Raw genomic sequence first — 27,592 nt, 5'->3', positions numbered from 1 at the left:
TACAACATCCAGGCTATTATAATCTACAGATTTCTGTAGCTGATGAGGTTTACTTGCTAGGTATCAATTTAAATATCTCTTGCTGTTTTATTGCGATTAATTCAACCTCACATGTAGTATGACTGCAGAAAACTGCCTCTAGTTAAGAAACTAATAATGCTGTAAAGCATACAAGCTTAAATGTAAGGGAAATGCTGCTGTTAGACACTTCCTTATTCATCTCTGGGACTGTAAGTTATTGCCTAGGCTATCTGGATCCAGGTCTTGGTTCTGAGGTGTTCTCAACATCCTATGTGAAGTGTTGTATCCACGTGGAAGGAAGAGTAAGTTTTGGACCTTAAAGTAATGTTTTTCTGATATGATCCTGTTCCAAAGCAGCCTGCATGGCTGGCTGTTTACAGGATTGATGGGATTATGTGGAACAAGATGCACCTTGATAACAGTTGTAGTATTTATGCTGGGGCAGATAGGACTGTGTCATTTAAGTAACATGTGACTACTCTGGAAGAATGGATTGGACTTTGAGCTGCTTGGGAATACATGTTGGTTTTGGAATAAGAAAGGGAGCTGCCCTTTCTTCAAGGACAAAACAGAGGAAAAGTTGCTTTGTGTTTCTTCAGCCTGCTCCTAAAATGTGAGAGTTTAGCGGTGACCTGCTGGCACTTGATTTTTCAAATGTTGACATTACTGTATATGTTGGAGTACCAAGAAATTTTCCATTGTTTTAGGTAGGAGCAAACTGCACAGAGCAACTTTGTTTATTTACACATCTCAGAAGACTCTCTACTGGAGAATACATATTCTCTGAGTTATTGTCTGTGTAACACATTTGTGGTTGTCTTGCTAATGTAAGACTAATATGTTCACTGAAAAAAAAATCTGAACTCAATTCCTTTAAATTCCTTTCTAGTAAGAAAAATATTCTCCTTCATGACCAGAAACACTTTCTGATAATTGATTACCAGTGAGTCTAACTTGCAGGTTCTCTATTTGTTCTCAGCTGGAAATTTAATATAGTCCTAACTGTAAAAGTCTGAAATCTCTTTGGTTTTGGAGCCAGTAGTCAAACTCTTACTTTCCAAGAGCTGTCTCTGAAATGCCAGTAGAGATTTTAACTGCTTCAGAGGCAGGGAGTATGGATAAGGATATGGGCAGAATATGTGTATTCTATACATCTCGTGTAGAATACTCTCAAACTCATCATTTGAAGTAATTGATTTCAGTCTGCTGTAAATGATTTAGTTACCAGTGGCATGGTTTGAGATCAACCTGAACAGAATGTTGGGAAAACTGTTCTCCTCAAACATCTGCTTACTGGTGAATGAAAGCATGCTCTTATGCCTGTGTAGGAATACAGTGTGACACAGCCCGAATCACACAAAAACTTACGGTCACCCGCCACAAAGATGAAAGCATTGCCCTAGTTACCTCTTGCAGCCCCATACTTCAGCCTGCAGTCAAATGCAACTTAATACTGTTTTTTAGGTAAAGTACTATTGTATTCTTTCTGGAGGGTAGAGGGAGTGTACTTATGAAAATACTTGTTAACTCTTGTTAACCTTGTCTTGGTTAACAGGACACTGGTAACTTGTTACTGGGGTACGACTAGGCAGAGAAAGTCTGGATGATGCAACTTCTCTCCTGTGTGTTGCTGATTTTTAACTTATGATTCCTCGGCTGCAGGGTTACGTTTAAAGCTTTCTGTTGAGCTGAATTACTTTCTTTTGGGAGATGGGGGAGGGGAGAAACTTGTCTTCTACACCTCTTGTTATGATATGACACCATTGCTGTTAGATATTCCTTAGTTGACTCTCAACACCAAAACTCTGTTAATACAAGTCTTGATTTCATTGTGTGTGATTCCCATGGGAGGAAGGTTGGAGCAATGAGAGCAAAGCAACAGCATGGATCCATCCCTAGATGCACTTGATTCCATCTCATTCCCTGCACCTGGTTATGTAGTCTCTGGTCCTCAAGATCTCCAGAGCCCTGCACATAAGGTAGCATCTGTAAAATCACTCACTCTGGTGAGCAGACCAGGCAGTGCTGTTGTTTGGGGGTTTTTTTGGTTGGTGTTGTGGTTTATTTTTTTTTCAGTTGCTGTTAAGCCCTTCTGGCTTGGCAATGTTTCTGATATTCAAATATGTTGGGACCTTTATCTTCTCAGTGTAGGGCTGGGAACTGTCTTCTAATCTGTGCAGTGCTCTGGGCTGTAGTGAGGTTTCAAAGTCATCTAGGAGCATAATGTTAGGGGTTTTTGTGGCTTGTTTGTGGAGTGTCATTGGAGAAACCATGTTTTTTCAGTGAGATAAAATAATTTATTTTTATTTCAGTAGCATCGCTAACTTATCAAATTACTCCTTTATTGCAGAATAACAACCCTACTCTTTTTCAAAAGTATAGCAGCACAATAAGCACATCCTACTCTACTCCACAACCACTTATTTCCTTCAGTAACAGGAAGAAACATATGCTTAGTATAACACAGCAGCTTAGTTTATTTGGAAATACGTTTAACTTTGAAGAGATTCAGTAGGCCTAGGGGAAGGTACAAGAGAACCATTTGCTGGTAGAATTGTTGATTAGTACAAATAGCACTTCAGCACTTTTTTTTCTCAGTAGACCAAGATCCTTTCATGAATATAGCCACGTTTACCAGTTCATAGAGGAAATTATGTCAAATCCACCTTACTTTTCTTCATTTTCTGATGCCTTGCCTTTTTTCTGTAGTGATAAGCAGCCAGGATTTCCAGAAGAGATTTTGGGCACTTCAGTCAACTGATGTCCCTCTTTGCCAACAGCAACAGATATCTGAAGTTATGCCAGTTACTCAAAGTAGTCACCTGAAGATTTTACATACGGGGATTGCATAACCTGCTATGTTCATAGCATCATGGGAGTTACAAAGCCCCTCATTGTACTTGGGAATACTCAGTGGCTTAGTCTGATTTTTAAAAACAAGGACCAAGATTTTTACAGGCTTAATTCTTTCATAAGTTAAATTTGTTTAATTACAACCATTATGCTTAAAGTAAGCTATTGGGGCTCTGCTGTGTTCTGGATGGACAAAACTGTAAGCCAGTGTTGAACACAGTTGAGAATCTGACCTCCCAGTTTAACAAATCCAGGACCTTATTGCCAAGCAGCATCACTGCCCCCCTTCTGAAGGAACCACTGATGCACTGCAGGCCAGCTGGTCAAACGCACCCAAATAAAACCAGAACTGAAGCATTCACTAATTAAAAACAAAACCAACTCACACAAAGAAAACCTTTCAGCTCAGCCAAGCTAGAACTTCTGAAAATTAAGTTCACTGTCATTAATACTGCTGTAGTTCAAGTCCCTTTGGGGCACTGGCTGCCAGTGCTAAGTGTATATCAGTATTGCATATTCATAGTTGTTGTGTCTTTCTCTTCTTCATCTCAATTAAAAGAGGGGGCTCTGTGCCTAGTCATGAGTGTTGCATCCCAGAAATGTCTAGCTCCGTTTCTTGTTAATGAATTTTTTTCATGCAAACCTACGTTCTCCTGATTTCCCTTTTCTTCCCAAGGAACTAAAGATTCTGTGCAGAATGCAGGGATCACCCCAGTCATCAGTACAGCCTGGTTTAAACAATAATGTGCATAAGTAACTTCTTGCCTTACAAAAACTGTGCGAAGTACTTCAGGACCTTTTACTTACCAGCATTCACAATACTTGGTCGTAACAGTTGATCCTCCTAAGGCTTTAAATGTGGTCCTTCATGACAGGCTTTTTCCTAACTTCCATTTGCCTTTGTTAATGGCACTGAACACCTGCCTCTTGTCTTAAAGATACTGATAATTCCTGATGTCTTAATTAGGTACCAGCAAATTCAAGAGGCTGTTGAATTTTACAGAACTCAGTGGGTAGTTCTTCCCCTCTGGTGTGTATTCTCCCTTAAAAGCAGTTTTCCCCTTAACTCTAATGTACACAGGTGCTATGCAGAGTCCAACCCAAACCAGGTACAGTACATATTAACAGCTATAGAGCTTAATGTGATGTTGTATGTATCAACAAGTATGCAATAACTAAATGTGACCACTCAACCTTTGGATACATTTTGTCCTCTTTCCTGTGTCTTTGGTCGAAGTAATTAAAGTGCTTCAAGTCTTAGTGGAAACCTTTTTTGTGGGTTTTTGGTTTTTTTTTCCTCCTTGATTCTTAAATCTTAAGCAATGTAGTGACGTAGGTTTTTTGTCTCAAGTGAGTCTGCAATACCGAAATAAATGATTCTGGAAATGCAAACGTTCTAGCATTGGACTGAGTCAATGAAGGGATTAGGTTTTATTTGTGCAAGAATAGTCTGAGTTACTTTAGATGGTGTCTATCTCCTTGAACCTTAATAAGATACTTTCTTCTCTAAAAAATATTACTGTCTATCCTTTTTCAGTAACTGCTGTTAACTTTTTTTTTTTCTCCTTTCCTATTACTGTGGTTCCTTTGTATATAAGTGCATACTTCACTTAGCTGCCTTCACAGAATGGAAGTTCCTCTTGAAAAAACTTTATTTTTGGAACTTTTTTCTATCTGTTTGTTACTTCTAAGCCTGAGATTTTCACATTAGATCCATGTATATTTATTTCACTATTTACACCTATCACAGTACATTTATATGGAATACCATCACACAGACAAACCAGCTACTGACAGCTAATATAAAGATATTAGATTCCACAAGGCTTAATCTGCATAGAGACCAGAAACACATTTAATAGTGAAACACAGATAAGTCTGCCTGTATTTCCCTTAAAATTAAGCCCATTTTGTGTAGAATGTGATCTTCCTACCACAAATATATACTTCTGTATTTGTCTTGTGGTCAACTTGGTTTGGGTGGCTAGTGTCTTCCTATGCTTGATAGTTTATATTTCTTATGGTCATGAAATATGCAATTAATAGTTGTTTTAAGCATTGTTTAAATATTAGTTAAATTTTGTTTGTCTTCCACTCTCCTCTCGGTAACCTACCAGTGATACGTAATCTTATAGTGTATGTAACTTCTAATAGTGGACAAAACTCTCTTGGGTGTATATTTTTCTGACTCCATGTGAGGTGGAGATCTAAAAGAGAAATGACACAGCTTTGGACTACATCATCTATTTGCAGATTTCTGTAGCTGTGCTTGCTAAAGCTTTACCAGAGACTTATTTTCCCTGGTGTAAGCAATATTCATTTGACTTGAGTAATTTGGAAATCATATGGGATATAAAAATCTGTCTCTACTTGCAGCATCCTTGTCACTGATCTTCATTCTTTAGGAAGAATTGGAAGTGAAACTCCACAGCAAAGTAGTTGAACATCACACTAGTTTGGTAAGTATTTTGTATGCAACATCAGTTATCCTGAAGTTGCTTCATCTATCAGTTATGCTATAAACAGCACTGCTACTTGTGGCTTTTGTTTTGAAAAGTAGCCAAAATGGGATATCTCAGCAACTTTTGAGTGCTGTTTGTCAAAGGGGGAACGTGTACAATAAATTCTTACAAAGTGATGGCCTATTAAAATTGCTGGTTTACACCTACTGGATGAAATATACCCTCTTTTCACTTTTGTCACTGTGGTGTTTTTGTTGACTCTACTACAGATCTTTTCTGGTCACTGGACAGCCACTATATAGATTTCTTTTGATTTTAGGCATGCGTGTTGAGTGATCCATGCAACAGTGAAGAACCTGCCATTGTAAATTCCATATATTACTGTTGTACCAGTTGCTCTTGATTCCATTAGCAGGATGCTGTTAGTTCCCCTCACCCTACAGCTTCATTCAATGAAAACATTTGAAGAGACAAACATGGTAGAGAGCCCAGAGCTACATGATGTTGCATTGTGTGGCCCCGCAACAATCTTTAATAATAGCCAATCCGGCTTTGGCAATGGTGGGCTTGCTTGGAGGAGGTTCTGCCTTCTTTTCTGCTGGGCTGCCTGCAATGTTCAAAACAGGACACCATTAAAATCAAGAGCTGCTCAAACTATTTCTTCTTCCTACTTCTGGTTTAAATAACGCAAGCCTTTCCTGCACACACCCACGCCCCAGAATTTAACTCTGGTTTGAAGAATGCATCTAACACTTCGGTAATAACCAAGCTGGTATGTGGATTCAAACTGCTCAGAAACTCTTTATCTCTTCAGGGGAGGGAGTTAAGAGGGACTAAAGAATCCAGATATCTCAATGGGAGGGTAAACTACTTGTGTTTTGTTCAATCCAGGTGTCCCTGTTCACAGCCATAAGGTCAGATAAAGGGTCCTTTTACAGAAAGTCATCTTACCGTGTTTAAACCCCAACAACTAAGGAGTTGAAGAACCAAAATATTGCTGGAGTTTATTCTCTCGTCAACTTGGATGTCATAATTAGGAGAACAAGGTAAGGGAGGTTTTACTTTTTCAGGGTGAAAAGAATCTTTTTATCTAACATTGCATTTAAAAGCAATGACATAAAGTAAACTAACAAGGGAGATGAGTCATGCTCCCTGTGACTAAAAGGGTATAAACAATTAGTGATGAATCTTAAAACATCTCTATCAACCTTGCACTTGAACTTCAGAGTCATTTCACATCCCTCTGGAAACTCTTTAGCAAGATCTTGATCTGTGCAAAATGGCAGTGTGTTTGGACACAAATCTCTTCAGCTGGCGAACCAAATTCACTTTGTAAGAAGGGCACCACTCTCCCTTGACTATCTCCCTGCCTAAGAGCTCAGTTTGAGACAGGTCAAAATCAATCTGTTAACTTTTAAAGCTCATGCTGTGACTGTTTTGTGTGAAAGCTGCAGCTAAAAGCTTCCAAGGGATCGTGTAATCTGCTTAGTTTCTGAGAAATCAGTGTGTTTGCAGTTCTGTCTGTAAGTGGTTTGGGTTGAAGTGATTGAAAAGTCTATTTATGCTGGTAAGATGTAAGAAATTTGGAGCAGCTGTGGAAGTCCACAGTCTTTTCTTTAGTTTCCATCTTGCCTGCAGTAGAACAGGCAAACTGTGCTTCAGATATCTTAGCATAATATTGAGAGGGGGCTTTTTTTCAGTTATTTTTGCAGAACCAGATGGGAAAATGATTGGTAAAAATAAGTCTAGTTGCTTACAAAAGCAGGCTGTGGTAATGTGTATTCAAATATACTTTGCGTGTTTAAAACATACGAAGCAATTTTAAAGTGACCATAGGTGACTTGGATTCAGTTTCAAGGGGTAACTGGGCATCTGAATTCTAAGTGGCCAGCAACTGCTGACACACTATCTTGTTTCAGGGTGATCTAGCTAGATTAAACTAGCTCTTGGCAGAGGCTGGCCCAGCACAGCCTTTGAAAATGCTCTTTTATCTAGTTGTCTTTGGAGTTTTTCCTATTGTTCTTGTTTTTCTTAATGTTTAGGAACTCACTGGTAGGTGACTGTGTTGCCTTGTCTAAGGGTTTTAACTTGGTGCGAAGGAATTCAGCCATCTCTTTGTCTTCTTCTTTCTCTCTGGTGGAAAAAAAAAATAATTCTGTTACAGAGAAAACATTGTTATTTCTGTAAATGGGACAGTAAAAGCTACAGTAGCTAGGATCAAATCACTAGTAAACAATTCATTTCGTGCTCTTTTTAAGAACGCTTAATTTTGCTGCTTATTAAAGAGCAAAATATTTGCCTAAATGAGAACGTAACAAACTTGTAGAATTCAGAAACGGAATTTTCCCCAAGGTTCTTTACCAGTCTCACATAGCATTGCATTCATTGTATTCCCTAGTCAGCAGATTTAAACCATAACATATCACCTATTTTAAGCTGACCTCAAGTGCTTCATGATGCTTCCTCTACAAAGTAAAGCAGAGAATACCTATTGCTGTGATTGTACTGCCTATTTTTAAAGGCCTGCTTAGGCAAAAGACTGGATCTCATGGTCCTCTACCATTAGGGTTTACCAAAAGCAAGTATATTTCTTTATCTGAAGATGACAGCATTAGGCCCAAAATAAAAGACAGTGTTGCTAACCTTGATTGTATCTATTACTGATGTTTCCATGTTAGTTTCTTTGCTATATTGTTACTTCAATCAGTGCATTCATTATTAATATTTAATATCTCAGTTTAGAGGAAAAGCAGATTTTATTGTCAAGAGTTTTAAAGAAAAGCTTCAGGTCTTACTGCAAATGTGAATTGACGCTAATGTATTCATATCTGCATAGGGCATAGCAGTACACTTTCAGTAGCTTTTACAACTAGGCTTCCGTATTGTCTGGCTGCTGCTGAGGCTTTTGCGATTTGCACATCGAACTAGCAGTTGAGAGCTCTGGATTACATTACTAGCTCAGGCTTCTTGTCAGCTGCTGACTTTGGCCAGCTCTCTTTGATCAGCTGCAGGACTCTGGCAAGCTTTCTTCTCTCCTGTCCTTTGCTTGCTTAGAATTTAAATATGTTGGAAGAGATACTGTCATTTAGGATAAATGGATTGGTAAGCCTTGAATCTTTACTGTTGAAAGAGGAAATAAAAGCAAAATTCTATTTGTAGAGTGTTGGGATCAGTGCAACAGCTGAAAATGAACTTTTGAGGAAGACCGCAGGTTTCTCAACAACTTTGGGCTAAGATACTGAGATGAAACCATTCTGAACTTGCTTATGCTTTAGTTTAGGTACATATGTGTTACTGATTGCAATCTCTGGTTATTTTTTTTGCTATGGCAGGGTGAGAATAGTAATAATAAACCCCAACCACATTAATAATTTAAAAAACAAACAAACAAACAAAAAAAACCCAACAGACTTAAGATGTCTACAAACATGCCCCTTGTAGAATTCCATTTCATATCTACTTCTCATGCCAAGAGGATCCTCTCTTGGCAGCAAAAATCTTTCTCTTTTTAATGGTAAATGCCCAGACATGTTCTGGTAGGAAAGTAAGAGAACAAACCCTGCTGTTAGTCATGAGATGACAGAATCATTAATGGGATAAAGAGCCACAGAAGTGCAGTATTCTAGTTCTAATGTTTTTCCTATGGAACAGGGAGGAAGCTTTTATCTTTTTGTTTTAAAGGACCAATTCTCTCACATTAATGTAGATGTAAATTTTGTCACTCACTCCAGTGTAGTATTTACACTTGTGAAATTTCACAAATAAGTTCAGTTGCTATTAGTTCTTACCGTAATCTCTCCACCTCTGCATCGTCTACAAGAAAATCTCTTTTTTGTACCAGTCTATGGATCTTCTGAATCAGTTCATCCTCTCTTTGTTTTTCCATCTTTGTTTTTTCTTTTTCTGGTCAAAAACAGAAAAGAGACTTACTTTGGACTCTAGTGAGTGGGACAGGGGTTGGGTGGGTGGACATTGCAGATGTCTAAGAACAAATTGCTGATTGAAGTCAGTGGTTCTTCAGACATGAGTCACCAAAACCCCAGCAAGCTCTGGTCACTGCTGCTTTTCTCTTCCACTTGCTGCTGTTGTGTCTGATCAACTTAATGGTCTAGAGACTCTGTGGGGCTTTGCCAAGCCTGCTTTTAATATTAAATTACTGTGCAAGACACTGCTTTGAATTTTCTTTGGTAAAAAAACAGTCCAGGATGCTTCATTGAAATCCATGGTACAAACTCCCTTTGACCTCAGGGGAAATGAGACCACACCAAATGGACCATTTCTCTCTATTTCGTCACAGCTTTGGCTGTTGACTACAAGATGTTTTTTCTACTCTGGTAAGGCAGGTGAGCTGCAAATCCACACAAATAGCATCAATTGTAAAATGTAGAAAAATAAATGAAACTGTTTATTTTCCCTGTGCTTCAAAAATCTGAGTAATTACCATATGTCCTTGTTAATTGGCCAGTCTGTAATGACTATGTTGTCTATAAACAATGATTTTTGTGATATGAAAGATGTGCCTGTCACAAACTAAAACTCGTAAATGTTTGGGATTTGAGAGCTGTAGTTTAAGGTTATAAAGCAAATGTAGTTAAGACAGGAATATTCAAACCTAGCAAGTGGGGCAGAGATGAGAAAGCCAGAGGCAAATCCCAGCCCACATATTTCCTCAAGAAGCTGAAAATTTTGATTAGCTGAGAAAACACTACATTAAATCAAGAATTTTGGTTTTGAGCAGTAGAACTGCATTTAGAGAACCATAAAATTAAGTACAGTAAGAGTTGTGGGAAGAAGGGCAAGCTGCCTGTAGTCTGATGCCTCCAAGCTATGTTATATCTACCGATTGAACTTATATTTTAAATGGCCAAATAAATTGGACATTTGAAAATAACTGTTTAATACAGCTTAATTTTGGATCATGGGCTTCAGGGCGCTTACTGCTGGGAATTTCTGCAATAAATCTATTCCTTAGTAAATAAGATAAAAATACCTTGAATATATTTTCAAGACAATGAAATTTTGTAAATCTCAATCTCAGAAAGTCATACTCCTTGGAGAATCTTAAATTATGGTCTGCCAGTAGCAGAGGAAATAACTTGTAATATAACATAAGGCTGCTTTGTCTGGGATGTATTTTCTGTGTTTTATCTTTTGGAAATTATAAAGGAAGGTGGTTATTGACTGCTATGAAGATTTCAAGACCTCTACATTGTTATCTATGGAGAATTCCTATGATTAATGCTGAATTTGCATCAGACTAAAAAAAAGAATGCTTAGGAAACACTGCTCTTCTTTTGCTTTGCCTCTTATGTCTATGGAGCAAGAGATCTCCTCACTACTGAAGGTAGAAGTTACTTTCTGCTTCTTTTCAATCTATCCTCTTCCTAGACTGAGGTGTGCTTTCCCATGATATCCTTCAGGAAACTGCCTGCCAAATATATGCACCCTGAATTGTAGCAAAGTACTCCATACTCTGTATGCTAAAAGACTGATCCGTGTCTACTGAAACTGGCTAAACCATGTCTACTGAAACCATAGAGCAGGGGTCTCTCTATATAAATCTGTATTCTAACAGGAAAATTATGATAAAGATGTTATGAATTAACACATTTCCGGAAAGTGTTTTTCTAGGTTAGGGACATGCTGTGTCAGCACTTAATTCTGTGTGAATGCCAGCAGCTTCTTCGTTAAGACAAAAGTATTCTTGTGAGTCTGCCAAAAGGTGGTGCTGCTGGAACTATGCATACTTAATTCTTAAGTTTGCTGAGATTTGCAAAGTGCTAACGAGAAACTGCTGTCTGTGGATCTCTGCTTAAGACTGACTGGAAAATAGTTTCTAAAAGGTTTAAAAAAAAAAAAAAGCCTACCAAAAAAATGAAAACCAATCAACCCTAACTGTAAATTTAAAGTTTGGTTAGGAAAGCTGCAGACTAGAAGAGGTGAGGCAAGATGAGTCAGTCACAGATATTTTCTAAGACTCAATCCTTTCCAATACCATTTAAACCAATAATGTACAGTGTTATTAGAAATTAAAAATGTGACCTAGTAAGTACAAAGAAAAAAATAAGGAAGATTATGAATCAACTTTTGTTGCGTGCAAAGAAAACTGGATAAGTTCTTATACAATTAAGAACATGAGGAATCAGGGATCTACTCTGAGGCCAATTTCATGAGCGATCTTCTCTCTCCTTTAGAGCTGCACAATAAAATGTGAGGGAAAAGATGAGGATAACCAAAAGAGAACCAAAATTTGTCATTAATAGTTAGGTAACAGCAAATTATTTCTGAGGGTGCTAGAGGCCATGTAGTAATATCTAGTGTAAGTGGCCCACTGCAGTTGCAGACTTTGCCCCTTGCTTTTTGTAGAAACCTGTTCTACTTTGTTCTAGAAGGTAGATTTAACTACAGGTGTGACAATGAATTGGTATATCTAGGAAAAAAAAAAAAAAAACAATCACATTCAGTGATGGTTATAAATCCCTCTCCTTTCTCCCTTTTATTTCTGGTATCTTAGCACTCTGTCTTTTCTACCTGACAATCTCTGTGCCACTTGGTTCCCTTGAGATTGCCAAGGGAGCGCAAGAACTAAGGAATGTGCACCTTGTTTGAGTGATATTTGCAGGGTTGCTGCCAAGGAAGCAGTGAAATACAGCATGAAATGAAATTTAGAGACCAGGAGATTAAAGATGGGAAGGAAAATAGGAATTAAAAACACGTACTAGAGGAAAGAGATATGAAACTCAAGCTTGGGGGCAGATTTCTGATTGTTCCTCACACCATCGCCCTTGTGCATCACCCAAGCATTATTCCAATATTGGGTTGGAGATAGCCATTACCTGGGATTGCTACCAAGCTCTGTAGCTCTTTCTTAAGGTTCATAATGTCTTTGCACAGCTGGATGTCATCCATCCTGCAGAAACAGAAAAAGCATGGTCAGAGACATGCAAACTCCATGTGTGTTGATGGGGATCTGAATATATGATACCATCCCTTGCCTGGGACCTGTGTGTCAGCTTGAAATGCAGAGGTTTAACCTTGGTTACTATTCATTTGCCAATTTTAACAGAGGAAAAGGTATTTAATACTAAATGCCTGTTGAGCCCTTGATTACTTGTCTTACTGGGATCTAATTTGTGTGTAGATCATATCTGTCACTACAGATTATTTCAGATGCCTTCTGCTTTCTTGAATGTCACAGAACATTCTGGAACAGGCATCTGTATATTTCATAGTCATGAAAAAGACAGGTGTGCCATATTGCACATACTGCAGTAATAGTTTTCACTAGGGAAAAGAGCAAGGGTGAGAATAACAGGGAGCCTGGGAAGGGGCAGCAGAAGCCATTGTTTGGCATATATGTTATTTGGCACAGCCAAGACAAGATTTATATTCCACTATGACCTTTCTTTGTGACCTTATAACTTAGCCCTGATACCAAAGATCTGGAAACTGACATACTTCAGCATCTAACTACTTTGAGGTCTTGTGCCTTGGGTGAATGTCTGCCATGGTTGGTGTGAGTGCTTCAAATCCGTGATGTGTGCAGAAAGTCCATTATGTTAAGAGACAGAAGACAATTTAAAAAAAAATCTGTAACATTAGCAGAAACTGCACCTTCAGTTCTTATCAAAACTGATACCTATCCTGAGAGCTGCTATACTGAATTATTCCCCTGGAAGCTAACAAACTTCCACATTAACTTCCTCGGAAATGTTTTATTTTAGTGTCTCAGCCATATTGGCAGCTAAGGCTCAGGTGTTGGTTCTGAGGGCTGCATCAGGGGCTTCCGTTCCACCTCCTCAAGAATACAAAAGCAGCCTTTGTGATTAAATGTACGTTCTTCAACTCAGATGTCACCAACACTATCCTTGCCTACAGATATCTTGGTCCTTGTTTCATAATCCTGTGCCTGAAGGGTAGATTGCCTGTTGCCTAAGCACCTGAAGGTAGCTGAAGTGCTATCAGAACATGGATTGTCACAGTGGTATTTCAAGAGAGGAAACTCAAGAGATTAGAGTCCGTGTGTAATGTGAGGGTGAGCGCACAAAGGATAATGCAGTCAAATCATTGAATTAAGTGAGGAGTGGAAAAAGTAGGTGTTTCTGGCACAAATAAGATTTTAATCACAATCAAAGAGCTTTTATTCTCCCTGCTGCCTCTGCATGGAACACAGGTCTCTGCAGGGAACAGTCCTTCAGCTCCTTTGCTGGTGTTATTAAAACATGTTGATCCTTTTATCATTTGCTGCTTTGGTTAACTCCATTGTGCCTGTTCTGCTACTTTCATTGTGCTGCCTTTTTACTTCTCTCTTCCCAAAATATGACAGTGAAATACCTCTGATAATAACCTTTATTGCTGACCTCTGTCAGGAATAAAGCAATAGTACTGTCACCTCTGCTGGGGATCTGCCACTATACATCTGACTTGTAAGACTTGCTTTTATTGGGAAGACTAACATGCTGGCCTCAGGGCTAGTCCATGGTTCACTGCTGTATGTGTTTAGGACACTTGGAGACAGATGTTTATACTGATGATTATTCTTACTTATTCATGCTGATCACAAGCAAAGCCTGATGTACTCTTGAGATCCATCATGCTAAATGGTACTAAAATCACTTTTATCAATTAACAATTTTAAACACTATCTCCTCAGGAGAATCAATATTCAAAATGTGCTGGGATGTGAGCAAGCCTCACAGCTCCTTATCCATTCAATGTTGATGCAGTTTGGGTGTCTTATTAATAGAATGAGTGTTAATATATTTGAGGAAAAAAACATGGTTAACAAAGATGACAGTTTCTTCGCAAGAAATGATCAATATTGAATTGCTGTATTCAAATGATATCTAGGGGCTAGACCCACAACTAGTGAAGAGAACAGTGAATTTCTACAAGAGAGATCTCCATGACATACAAAGAGGGGATATTATTTTTTCTGTATCAGGTAGATTTGGCTTCATTCTGTGAAAATCTGAAAGATACTAATTAAAATACTTCACTGTATCAGTTTGGTTCCCTTCCCTCCTTAAGGAACTCCCAAAAGCTAATGTCACTGCTCTTCTCTCAGGATTTTCAGGAATTTAAAATATCACTGGCACTATGTTCCAAGTGAGCAAGATCATCAATGTTCAGTAGTCCCTACAGCCCCTATGTTCAATTTGTGGCAAAGGCATTCGCCTTGTATTGTAACTGTAGTTGCAGTTCTTCCCATTACTTTGGCATTCTCTCAATCTGACTGCAGAGCATATAGCTAGTGCACTCCATGTATATTCTTAGAATTGTTTTTTCCTGCAACCTAAACTTTGTTCCTGCCTTGTTAACTCACAGGAGAGAAATAAATGTGTGGCCAAGCACTTAAGGGCTGTAAGAGCTCTGTGACAATCTGAATTCTGAAAGTCATAAGCCAGCTGACCTCTCTGGAGTCCTGGCTCTGTAGGCTAGTGTGTTTTGATGGTGGACAGAGACTAAACCCACCATCTGCACCAATCCCCTTAAGCACATGGAACATCTATCCTCCCATCTGTATCAATCAACCTTTGTGTTTCATCTACTCCATGGTGCTGATTAGGAGGAAAAAAAAAATTATGGTTAAATGACTAAAGGAGGACTATGGGACATATTCATAAAAACCACGTGAAGGCTTCATCCATCTGACTTTGTGAAAGCAGGAGCTATAGTTGCTTGTAACTATAAAGCACATCACACATCTGCTAGCAAATAATACTGAAGGCAGGGCTACAATTGCTGTTCTGGGCAAGAGTTGTCTTGTTGCCCTCAGAAAAGGGAAAAGGAGGAACTCCTGGGAAAGAAAGCTTTTGGAAGGCCGTTCAATCTGTACTGGTACTATGAACCTTCCTCTCTTTCCCCCTTATGCTCTGGTTCCTGGATATGAGTGGTTACAGGAGGCCTAAAAGAAGTTAATGCTGCTTCTGGGGGAAAAAAAAGTCAAATCCTAGTGGATTTCTCATGTGAAAGCTGGATAGTCAGCAGGGTTTGACTGACAGCATATTTGTATTCCTGTCAGACCTCTTTAGGAAGTAAAAAGAGCTTTGGGGAATCGTAAAGAAAGCAGGAATCTGCAGAGTAAAGAAAAAAAAATTCCTTTGGGTCCCCTAACCTTCTACAGAGAAGCTGGAGAAACACACTGAGCCTAATTCTGTAGCACTTTCTCTCCTATGTTGTAAGTCAAATCTATCAGAGTGCGAGACAGGCAAGAGGAGAAGTTACACAGACTATTGTCCAGCTTATTTAAGAGCACTGTTATGCCCCCTGTGCACCTGGTGCTTTTCTTGAAGGAGAGCAGCACAATCAGGTTTTTGGTCTGTGAAGAATGTAATGGCTTTGTCCCTATAGATACAGCATGACATAGGGTACTGAAATGACCTCCTCCAGGCCTGATTAATTTATCTGCAAAGCTGCTTGAGACATTTGCATAAAATTTGCAATATACAAACAACCTTTGCTGAACTCTCTGTTCTCTGGAATAGATAGTACATTCTTTCCAGTCCCTGTGAAATCATTTTTGATGTTATAGAAAAAACATCAGTAAAGCAAAGAGCAGTTATAATATGTCAGGTTTCCCCCCCAGAGTCGAGCTTTAAATGTCTGCCCAGAAATGTTAAACACATGAGTTATGAGTATGATAAAATATTTCTCTTATTAAGAGCCCAAATCCATTCCTGGAGTAATTGCAATAGTATTGAACTAGGGGTGAATTCTCAGTGTGCTTTCATGTATTCCTGACACACTGCACTTCTGCTTTTCTGTTTCTTGATGGCTTATTGCAAGAAACCCTCTGTATGCTTGGAGATATCACATAAGCTTGTATTATTCTTTTCTCTCTTGGTGTTTCAAGCTATATTATCAAAACTTAAAAGCAGACTCTCTGCCCAAAGAAAGATAAAATAGTTCATAACAAATAAACAGCATGAGCAAATGATTTTCTAAATGTGTCACAAGATGACAGGAAAATAAGTGGGTCGGAAGAGTCTGCAGTAATCTGGCACAGTGACTCAGCCCCAATACATGTTTCTGTGGTCCAGTTACCAGGAGAATGCTCTGAGCATTGTCGTTTCAGTAAGATCCACAAGTGAGGTGACAGCATGAGTCACCTCTGCTGTGCACCATCTGGACTGAGGGGGAGCAAGGCAAGGAAACAGAGAGGAGACCTCCCATTCAGCTGTGCCCTGGCAGGTCTCAGAGGCTGTGGAAGATAATAGCGGGCAGGACTTAAAAAATAAACATTCTGCACTGGACACAGAAGCAGCGTTTTGTTTCAATAGAAATTGTTCTGTAAAAGCTACATTTTTCATAGTATCATAGAATGGTTTGGGTTGGAAGGGACCTTAAAGATCATCTAGTTCCAACCGCCCTGCTGTGGGCAGGGACACCTTCCACTAGACCAGATTGCTCAAAGACCCATCCAACCTGGCCTTGAACACCTCCAGGGATGGGGCATCCACAACTTCTCTGGGTAACCTCTGCCAGTGTCTCACCGCCCTCACAGTAAAGAATTTCTTCCTAATATCTAATCTAAATCTACCCTCTTCCAGTTTAAAACTGTTACCCCTCATCCTATCACTACACTCCCTGATAATGACTCCCTCCCCAGCTTTCCTATAGGCCCCCTTAAGTACTGGAAGGCTGCTATAAGGTCTCCCCAGAGCCTTCTCTTCTCCAGGCTGAACAACCCCAAGTCTCTCAGCCTGTCTTCACAGGGGAGGTGCTCCAGCCCTCTGATCATCTTCATGGCCCTCTGGACTCACTTCAACAGGTCCATGTTCTTCTTATGTTGGGGGCCCCAGAGCTGGGGGCAGTACTCCAGGTGGGGTCTCACCAGAGTTGAGTAGAGGGGCAGAATCACCTCCCTTAACCTACTGGCCACGCTTCTTTGGATGCAGCCCAGGATGTGGTTGGCTTTCTGGGCTGCGAGCGCACATTGCTGGCTCATGTTGAGCTGCTCATCAACAAGTCATCAGCCAAGTCCTCCTCAAGGCTTCTCTCAATCCATTCCCTGCCCAGCCTGGTTTTGTGTTTGGGATTGCCCCGACCCAGGAGCAGGACCTTGTACTTGGCCTTATTGCATGAGGTTCGCGTGGGCCCACCTCAAGACTGTCTGGGTCCCTTTGGATGGTGTCCCTTCCCTCAGCATGTCAAGTGCACCACACAGCTTGTTGTCATCAGCAAACTTGCTGAGGGTGCACTCAGTGCCACTGTCCATGCCACCAACAAAGATGTTAAACAGTACTGGTCCCAGTACTGACCCCTGAGGAACACCGCTCATCACTGGTTGCTACTTGGACATCAAGTCATTGACTGCAGCTCTTTGAGTGTGGCTACCCAGCCAATTCCTTATCCACCAAGTGGTCTATCTGTCAAATCCATGTTTCTCCAATTTAGAGACCATGATGTTGTGTGGGACAGCGTCAAATGCTTTGCACAAGTCCAGGTACATGATGTCTGTTGCTCTTCCCTTAGCCACCAGTGCTGTAATGCCATCGTAGAAGGCCACCAAATTTGTTCAGACATGATTTGCCCTTAGTGAAGCCATGTTGGCTGTCACCAGTCACCTCCTTATTTTCCATGTTTTCTGCTGAAGAAGAAAACCAAATGCCCTAGTGTAAGACCTAGGTACCATCTAGAGCCATGGACAGAAAAAAAAGCAAAAATTTTAGTAAAAGGCAGAAGGAAAATCACTAAACGCTCACCTTAATGGTCAGCCAAAGAAAAAGAGATGGCCAACAAGTTTCTTGAATGTCTAAGATTTGAGAGTAAGAACTATTAATAACAGCTACATAAGCATCAAATATCTTTTTCATTGATTTCAGGACAAGCAAAGCAGTTCAGTGTGTCTAGAGAGCTGCTGCCTTTGCTCAATGGCTTTCAAAGCTAGAAATAGATCTGTGCTCCCTCTAGCATGTCTATTAGAGGAGGTCTGAGATTCTTTTGTTTTCTGTTACTGCATTAAAGTGCTTGAAGTTAAAAAATGAATGTAGAGTAGTTTTGTTGGTTTCCATCCCTCTCTTTCAAGAGGGTTTGCAGCCATTTAGGTTATTTTTAGTTCCGTTTTAATATATTCTTGCCCCAGAAGTAAAATGCTTGTAATTGTTGGAGTTTCTGAAGACTTTGATAGTGCCAGTCTAGGAGATGGCCTAAGAATCAGATGCCATGCTAAGTGACAAGTTGACACGATTACATGTCTCTGGAGAAGGTCTCAATATAGGGATAAGAAGATCATCTACTTGGTGATGTCACCAATGAACATGCTGAACACCAGCCAAGAGCGGCCAGTAGTGATGGAGAAATTTGGATGACTGAAGTAAAAGAGCTGTGTAAAAATAAGAGAATTGCTACAGACAAAGATGGTCAAGCTGTAGATTCGTTAAAATAAGGACTGAGGTGGGGAGGAGGGACATCAGTGGAGGCTTGGGGGACTGCAGGTGTTTAAGGCCTTGCCAAAGCTGGGGGGAATCTGGAACGGTGAAAATATTCTGGGAACAGAAGAAAACTAAAAGTTTATGTATGCCCTTTGGCTACATTTTACTTCATTTTGTCCCTGTCAACTCATCTTAGTTTCTTAAAGCTTCTAATTATAAATCTGTGAAATCACAGGCAACATTTAATAAATATAGCACACTTTGTCTAAGTCATTATGGTGTGTGTTTATCACCTTGTTATTTAGCTGAGCACCTGGTGCTGCTCAGGCTGGAAGACACAGAGCTAGCAATTAAGATAACAGATTGCTGACCAGCCTGCTTGGCAAGTCAGGTTACAAATCAAAAGTCCCATGATTAACTTGAACTATTAAAATAAGTGTGTCTATCTTTTTTTTGTTAAAAGTGTTCTCTGATGGAGGAACAGCAGATAGAAGCACCAGACCACAACTTGCAAAGTAGTGTTGTAATTCAGCTGTCGTTTCAGACAACTAAAGATGCCAGGACTTGACAATCTCAGTCCCTGGAGGTCATATTTAAGGGATATTTCACAGAAATTCAGAACAGCCTCTAAAGAAGCTGTATTTCATTCTCACTGACGCTGCTAAATTCTCTTGAGCTTGGCCATCTCCTCTGCCAGTTACAAAGTTTTACTGTCAACTTCAATAGTAACAAGAGGAGCTTTCCTGGAAATGCTCCACTGTGGAGGGGAATATTTCTCTATATGGCAAAAATTGACTAAGTTAATTTGTCTAAAAGCATACAATAGAGAAGTTACATTTAAATTCAGAAGTATCTAACCCCATTGCAGTAGCTTACAGAAGACTGCATGTAACAGCATATGGCCAACTTATGTGCATGGTTCATTTTAACTGGTCTGGTTGTTTAATTTTTTGTTATGAGGCAGCAGAAGTACAAAACTCTAGGTTTGGCTAGGTAGTGTCTCTAGCAGAATTGGTGACAAATTTCTTTCTTAATTTGCCTCCATATTTGACCTTTTCTTATTTTTAAAACCAGAAGAGCAACTATTTGGTATCAAAGCTGAAAAAAATATAAAGGTATCTGGTATAAAATTAAACATTGACAGTCAGTCCATTTCAGGACTTTTCAATTCACTGTTGAGTCATCACTGATTTATACTCCCCTATTTATAGCAGAAGACAAGTGAGAGAGACCACTGAAATAGCACAGGTCAAGAGTTAACATTACAGAGCATCCTTGCCTATAGGAAGATCAACTGTGCAAAAGGGTGAACTACAGTAACTGTGAGTACTATATATGCATGATGTATTATGAATATGTTATCTTGGATACATGGTCTCATGGGAGACAATTCATTCTACCATCCATTCATGCAAACCAGACCACAGGTAGCTAAGAACCGGGAAATCAAAAACAGTTTGGGATTAAACATTACATTTGTAAATACAGTGCTAAATTACTGACCTAAAAATGACTAAGTCAAAAGATTAAAGATACCCAGAGCGGCTCCTGCTTCTATTAACAGCAGTTTGTGACAACCACAACATATAATCAATGTAGAAAATGCTATTTAAAGAAAATTTTCCATTAAATAATTATTTTCCTAGCTCTCCAACAGAGATAAAAATGAAAATTCCTCCTTTTACATTTTTTTCTTTTTTAAGACACAAACATCTCAACTAACAGGTATTAAGTCTACAGTTCATTAAATACTTTGCTATAATATGTTTGTCATTATACACCACTAAAAAAATGCTTTTCTTTTCTGAGCATTTTAACATAGCGTTTTTACTGCCACATAGGTGAAAGCGTAATGTCATATTTTCCTCTGGGGTTGATTGTTTGCTGTCAAACAGGATAAAGGAGATGGCTCTGCAGAGAGATCAAACTAACAAAGGCATTTTTCTTTCCTCTTTAAGAGCTGATTTGTATTTATACTTTCAGCTTAAAGTGCACAGTCCAGAACTTTACAATTCTGTCCTGAACTCATGTTCCTGAGGCTTTCAGGCTCCCATCTGAAGAGCTAGGGGAACCAGAGCTGGACCTTCCAGGAGTTCCCAGTTCTACAGTGGGCACACTGACATCTTTGAGGCTCCCAGATCCATGGCAGTCCCCTAGAAATTCTGTCCCTAATCTCAAAAGCCTCAGGCTTTGAGTATCTGACAGCTTTCGTTACAGAAACCAGGTTGCAGCATTTCCCAACCTGCAGATTCCTGGTTAGTTCCTCAAGTACTCTGGGTATTTGCAGGTGAGACCCCATTGCCATGTGCTTGGGATGGGAAAGGTGAATGGGGACATACAGTCACAGCCACAAATTAATCCTATCTTGCAGAAAAGTGTGTGCCACACCAGGCTATATCAATGGGATAGCCATGGTATCCTTCATAAAGCTGGGCTTGGTATTTTCCCTAATGGTACTTTATCTTACAAAGCTGACAACCTGACACATATATTTCTTGAAATATATATATATCACGCAACTGCCTCCTCTACAGCATCCCAAATTGTATCCTGTGTTCCTAGAGCAAGATACAATCGGGGGGGGAAGGAAAGAATTCACAGTAAGTTATATAGTATTGTTAAGATTATAGAACTGTGAAAGAAAAAAGATTTATTACTCCTTTCCATGAAAAGACAGACCTTATCAGAAAACACCGACAACAACAACTCTATTCATGAAAAAAAATCTGATTTTTTGGTGTTATTTCTTTGCACTATAGTAACAGCTAGGTGCCAAACTCAGAGAAAAGTACTAGATGCTGTACATATAAGTATGCAGTCCTAAGAGAATACCAAGCTTAACCTTAGAGGAGAAAAAATAGATAATATTTCACATATTTGTATAATAGTACAAAGACAGAAAGTAGCACAGAAGGAATCAAAACTAGCCAAGAAAGCAGAAGTCAGAAGCTGCTTAGCAATACATAACAAGTTACCACCACTATTAACACCTTTGACAGCCCGTTTCTCTTTACACCCTCCCTCTCACCCTTACCCAGGGTGATGCTTAGTGTGTGTCACTATTGCCACACATGGCATTAAGCCACTAAGAAGTCACAGTTGATGCTACATTAGTGAGTCACTAGAAACAAACATAAAGTATTTGGTTGAAAAAGTAATTAAAATTTGAAATGAACTTTGTTCATACAAAGACAGCATCATTGCTTTCTCACTTCAGAATAGAAACACTCTACATAAGGAGGCTTTGTAGTAAAGTATTACTTTTTGAGTTTAGCCAGTAATGAGACACTGTTTGTTTCATGTTCACGCTTTGTGTGAGTCTGCTAGATTTACTGCACTTACTCTAAATTAAAACATAGGATTTCTAAGTTGGTTTATTGAAGTTTATAATCACCAAAGGAATTAACATCTCACTTTTGCAGTTGTTGTGTAGCTTGCAGTTGCTTCACTTTGCAGTGGTTGCATAAAGCCAGGCAATCAGCAGACATACCTGTTTGTACTTTAAAATACCAATGTGCTGTGCATACTGCAAAAGACATAAAAGTGAGAATCCTATCTGATCTCTGTTGATGTGTTAGTGTCCTTAGAAGGAATATGGACTGTAAAATTTTTCTCTATAAATGATGAATTTGCCCTAAATTTGAGATTCTACCATTATGTCCAATACCCTATATAATGACCATTACTGACTATCCCGCCTCTACTACTGCTAGCAATGGGTACATCAATGTCACAGCAGTAAAAGAGAGATTTATAGGGTTTTTTGAAAAGTGGGAAAAGAATAAAGATTAAAAAGGCAAGTGAAGAAAAAGTAAGCCTGATTGGAAGCAAGAAGAAAAAAACAAAACAGGGATTAATTATGTATTCTGGACAGCTAATGAAACTGTGGGACTGCTAGTATGAGTTTATTACCAGGGCAAAGTCAAGTTGCAGTGAACTTATCCACATAAAAGGTAATTGTTCCTGGGGTTATAAGTAAGCAAACATAATAGTGTAAATTCAGGTCTAAAAACCTGAATGGCTCTATGGAGAGTTTGGATGATGTGGATATTATGAGCACGCTGGAGAAGAGGGAATCATCTAATAGAGTGTAGTGAAAGTGTACAAAGACAATGACCAATTTTAATTATGCTAAGTCAATATGGAGGTGAATTTGGCTTTTTCACAGTATTAGTTTAGCAATGTAGTAACCACACAGACATTAAGCAAATACTCTGTGTGTCATATTTATAATATTTTTACAGTTAAAAAAGTTTAATGAGATAAGTAAAGCTGTTTTCAATAATTGCCTAAAGCAACCTAACCTGGCCTTACTACTTAATATCTTATATTCCCTATAGATTAAAAAATTACCATTCAGTATCACCTACATGGCAGAAATAACCACTCCCAAGACAGCTATCACAGGTGGAAGCAACTTCCACAGTTTTAGTTCAAGGTCATCCAATATAGCTGGCTTCAAGTTTTGCTTTCCATCTGGAAAGCCAGCAGTATCAGGGACTGGCAGATTTCCCAAGGAGCATGTTTCATGATGACAGTGAATGCTATTTTATAAGAACTCCATGCCTTTTCTATTCACAGGCATAGGTAGTAACTGTGGATGATCTCACCTATACTATTAATATTTACTGGGTCAGAATATGCTAATACATTTTAAAATGCATGAATTTTGCACTACATATTATTTTAAGGTTCAGTTTTGATCTGTTCCTATATCATATAGAGGTCTGAGGTTTTGCTGCCTGTCTTCTCTGTCAGCTAAACTGAGCTAACACATGCATTATCCATTTTTACAATCACGTCTTTCAGCACAGTAGATTTCCATGCCCCCAAGTGATATGAATCCTAAACTGCTTCTGAAGCCAAACACAAGTATCCATAGCAGTAACACATTAAATGTGCAATGAAGAGGATGCTGACTGAGCAGCCCCCTCGGCTTTTGGAGTCTGTTATCTCACCAGGAAAGAAAAAAAGGAAGTGGAAAATTAGAAAGGGAGAGAGAGTGTGCATGTTCTGACGTGATATGTTTGCTTTCCTTAACAGCAAAGACAGATTGAAAATTTACAGTTTGACCCTAAACTCTTTTTATAGAGATTTTTTTAAGAAATGAGCTGAGAGAAGCCTGAGAAGCGAATGAGGGGGAACACTGGCTAGCTATAAACTGATGCTTTTCCATACATACTGTCTCCTTCATATCAATACATGCTGAGTCCTCAGCTTTTCTGAAAATAAACCCAGAAGAGCTGGAGATAGCATATGATGGCTTTAAGCGACATTTTCATTTCCTGGGCTGGCTGGAGATGGTCACAACAGCTCCTGGCATAATTTTATGAAATTTCACAGTATCAGTAGCATAGAAGGAGAGATGCTACAAGCAGCCACAATTGCTACATAACCTTGACATATCCTGAGGAGGTCCATCCTGGGCACTAAATGAGGCAGGGCCTTGAGACAGAAATAGGATTCGATAATGCAATTACAGAGCAAATCACAGTGCATCTGCTCTGCTGTGACTATGGTTGCCTGAGCTAAAATGTGATTGCACAACGTAAACTGTGGCATTACCTAATTGAGGAAGGCTTGATTTTATAATCTGAAAATTGGTTCCATGTAAACTTTAAATAATTCTTCAGAGCAAGAAGGTATTCAGCTGGAAATAGTATGAACTTCCTGGATATGAACAGTACAGCTGTCTTCAGCTGTCCTCCGTTTCTTTTTAAAGAAAGAAATAACAGCATGGAGCAAAGCAAAAGACAGGCTTACAAAGGCTAATATCTGACTTGCAACTTGCACTAAGGTCTGAGAAACATCATGACCTGTTAATTGATTGCTTCAGCGAATTTTGCTTTCTTTATTTCTTCTTCAATAACAAGAAAAACAAGAATTATCAGAAAGCTGGCCTCTTTTCAAGTATTCACTACAAGCTGAACTATTTCACTGTGGTATATAACATGTAATCTGTTAAATAGATAAAAGAGTTCAGCTGCTTCCCCTGCTTTTCAAATAAAAAAAATTCAGGGACAGGCTAAGAGCATGCTGTCACACATCCAATTTTATTGAGCTTCACCCAGCAAAATTAAAAAGCTGTGTTTTGCAATAAAGAAGCCTCACAAATTTGAAAATCAGAGATGTCAATTGGAGTCTCCTGTACTGTATGTTTTTGCTTCAGAGTTCCACAAAGTTACACTGTTTAAATGTATCTTTGTCTTTAGTTTTAATTATTGAAATGAGGTCTCACATTACGTTTAGTACATCAGTAAGGAATTTCCACTTCTATCTGCATGGTAAGGACAGAGTCCTGTACAAAGGACTACAAAGCAGTACAAAGGAGAGAAAAATCACATGTATTGAAATGGTATGGATATTTGTGGGTTTTATTTAAAAAATTTCTGTGTTTCATTTTTAAACAGAGTAAATCCTGTTTCCACTGTTCTTACTGAATGTTCACTTTTTCTGTATTTTGGGGAAGATTTTAACATTTTTTAACAGAGTGATAGGCAGACTACTGAAATATCTATATTTGACTAAGAGCAAACATAAAGAGCGAACCACTTGAACAGTAAATTATTGGTCTGTCACTAAAAAACATTATGTATTGCTCTGTGGGGCTGTGGACAGTACATGATTTGTGGGCCTCGTATAGAGATAGCTTTAAGAAGGTGTTGCAATTTTTCCCTATCTTCTGAATTTTAAAATAATTTTGACGGATATTAGTACGTACCTTACTTGTCCACCAGTCGGGAATGATGCAATTTCTGGAAGCTGTCAGTAGATGTCTGTCAGACAGTTTAACGTTCAGAGCTGTGCCCCATAAACTGCCCTGAGTTCAGGTTTGGACCAGAGTACGTGGCTTTCTTGGATGCTGTACTTGGGGTGATCTGAGCAGCAAGTGTTTTTATTGAAGGACAGGTGGATGACACATGCACTTAACAGCCCTGCATCCAAATATCCCCTGGTTTTAATGGCGGCCTCCTTGCATGGGCTCAACAGTGCTCTGTTGTCTCCCAACGGAGCCAGGGGCACTGGAGGTGGTTGCTAGAAAAACATCAATTTTTGAGGGCCTTTGCTGGCAGACCATGTCTCTCTATGCCACACAGCCCAGCAGACAATAAGGGCAGCACACAGAGTTTGTGAGGAAGTAAAGAAATGCCTTAAAGCTGTTGCAAGAGGATGGTGGGTGTCAGGTGAAGGGTCACTGCAGTGGCCCCACAGACATAGCAGCTGTTTTGTATTGTGTGGTTGAGCTGCCACAGAATGGCGGCCATTTTGTCTCATGCAGCTGCAGAGCTTATTTCACCTGTGAGGGCAAACAGTCAGCACTACCTTGCATGGCTCTGCAGTGGAAGGGCTCCTATGAAGGACTCCCTCTAAGCTTTAAAAATAAAGCGTGCCCCTTATTAAAGGAGTTTTTGCTGCCTTTTCCCTTCTTTAACCAGAATCTTAAACCTGCAGGCAGGTGAGGTTTCTTATCTGGTGACTGATTTCAGTATCATGTGAGTTACTGTTGCTGACTGGGTGTCTGAATCTCTTTCTAAAGGTGGAAAATTTCTTCCTGAGGAGAGTAACCTTTCTGTTGATGGCCCACAGCAAAAATCGTGAGTAATTTTAATATCCAGTACAGCACAAAACAACTTGCTTATTCACAGTGTGACTGTTGCAAAGAGGTGGGGGGAAATTCATAAACTAAAACCACAAGCTTTGATGTCTTAACTCAATACTTAATCACGGAAATGTATGTGAAATCTGTGAAAATATAATTAAAATTTTCCTCACTTAAATTTTGAAAACTGAAAATACGGGTCTTTTGAACTGATAGTATGTTTGATAGACATAGGCTAACAGATGAGACACAGAGGCTGCTTGATATGTATGAAAAAAACCCTCACATATAGTTTTGTATGGTTTTTGAACACTACTCTCCACTGCTTTTTAAGTCTAATGCTGTTAAATCCTTTTATTTTTGAGTTTAATCTCACTGCCTGCTCCTCAAATACTTTAGGACTTGCTTTGAAATAATAATGATGAAGTATCTGGCTTTTATTTCTTCACCATCCCACTTTTTCTTTCACCCCTACAGGGTGATTCTTCTAAAGCTTTTAGTGATGATGAACTGTTCAGTAAAGATTTTATTTAGATACTGAAGTGTTACCAACTGTGACTACTGTAATGTAACATTTGTGTAGTGACATAGGAGCAAGATTTTTCATTTTATCCCTTTTGTTGTCCTGCAGATTTCATTAGTCATTAATGTTACTTTGTTCAGTGGGGAGAGGGAATATGGACCTCATAGTATTACCGTGGTATAAATAAGGCCTTGATGCCTTAACTTTCAAAGCAAGGAAAGCTGTCTGTATGTTTTGCTAAAGACTCCCTCATGTAGAGTTCATGTCGCTTGAAGAGAGACACATGCTATAATAGACCACAGCTGAGGAACTGCCTGAAAGAATATTACATTATCAATGATCTCATATATCAGCAGGAAAAGTTTTTAGTGATTCACACGCAGAAGTGTAAAAAATGCAAACCAACTCCAGGTCTGCTGAGCATCCAGACCTTGCTAGGTTTTTTTTTAAGTTGGGTTTGGGTTTTGTTGTTTTTTTTTGTACTGGTTGATACGTTAACCTGGAACAGTTCTCTGCCAAATGCCTTTATTTTATGGCTACTGCATTTGTTTGGGAAAAATGCTGACATAACAGTTAAACACAACACTGTGTTGTTGCAGAGCTGTTTCAAACATCAGTAGTGGTGAGTTTTACTATTATCCCATCTCAATCTTCTCTGTGCATCTCCTTCAAGGAAAGCAGTCATTTCAATTAGCAGGCTTAGAGTGAGTTCCTTCAATGGATTAAACCTGCATCGCTCTGACAGGGGAAGAGCTTG

At 39.1% G+C, this 27,592-nt stretch overlaps 1 protein-coding gene across 1 annotated transcript in view; it reads right to left on the bottom strand.

Moving 5' to 3' along the window:
• Window positions 1–5,830: 5,830 nt before the first annotated feature.
• The window catches only part of LOC309677623 (bMERB domain-containing protein 1), a gene marked incomplete at both ends in the record, with an annotated part of 52,908 nt that continues 31,146 nt past the window's right edge, over window positions 5,831–27,592 (bottom strand). The window contains 4 exons of the mRNA XM_082490468.1: window positions 5,831–5,943; window positions 7,387–7,469; window positions 9,125–9,239; window positions 12,173–12,246. Coding sequence (XP_082346594.1) covers window positions 5,831–5,943; window positions 7,387–7,469; window positions 9,125–9,239; window positions 12,173–12,246 — 385 coding nt within the window. The remainder of the gene's footprint in view (window positions 5,944–7,386; window positions 7,470–9,124; window positions 9,240–12,172; window positions 12,247–27,592) is intronic.

The sequence above is a fragment of the Vanellus vanellus genome (genome assembly GCF_965231255.1).
Source record: "Vanellus vanellus genome assembly, chromosome: 14".
Classification (NCBI taxonomy): Eukaryota; Metazoa; Chordata; class Aves; order Charadriiformes; family Charadriidae; genus Vanellus; species Vanellus vanellus.
This window is presented reverse-complemented; position numbering and strand designations above follow the sequence as displayed.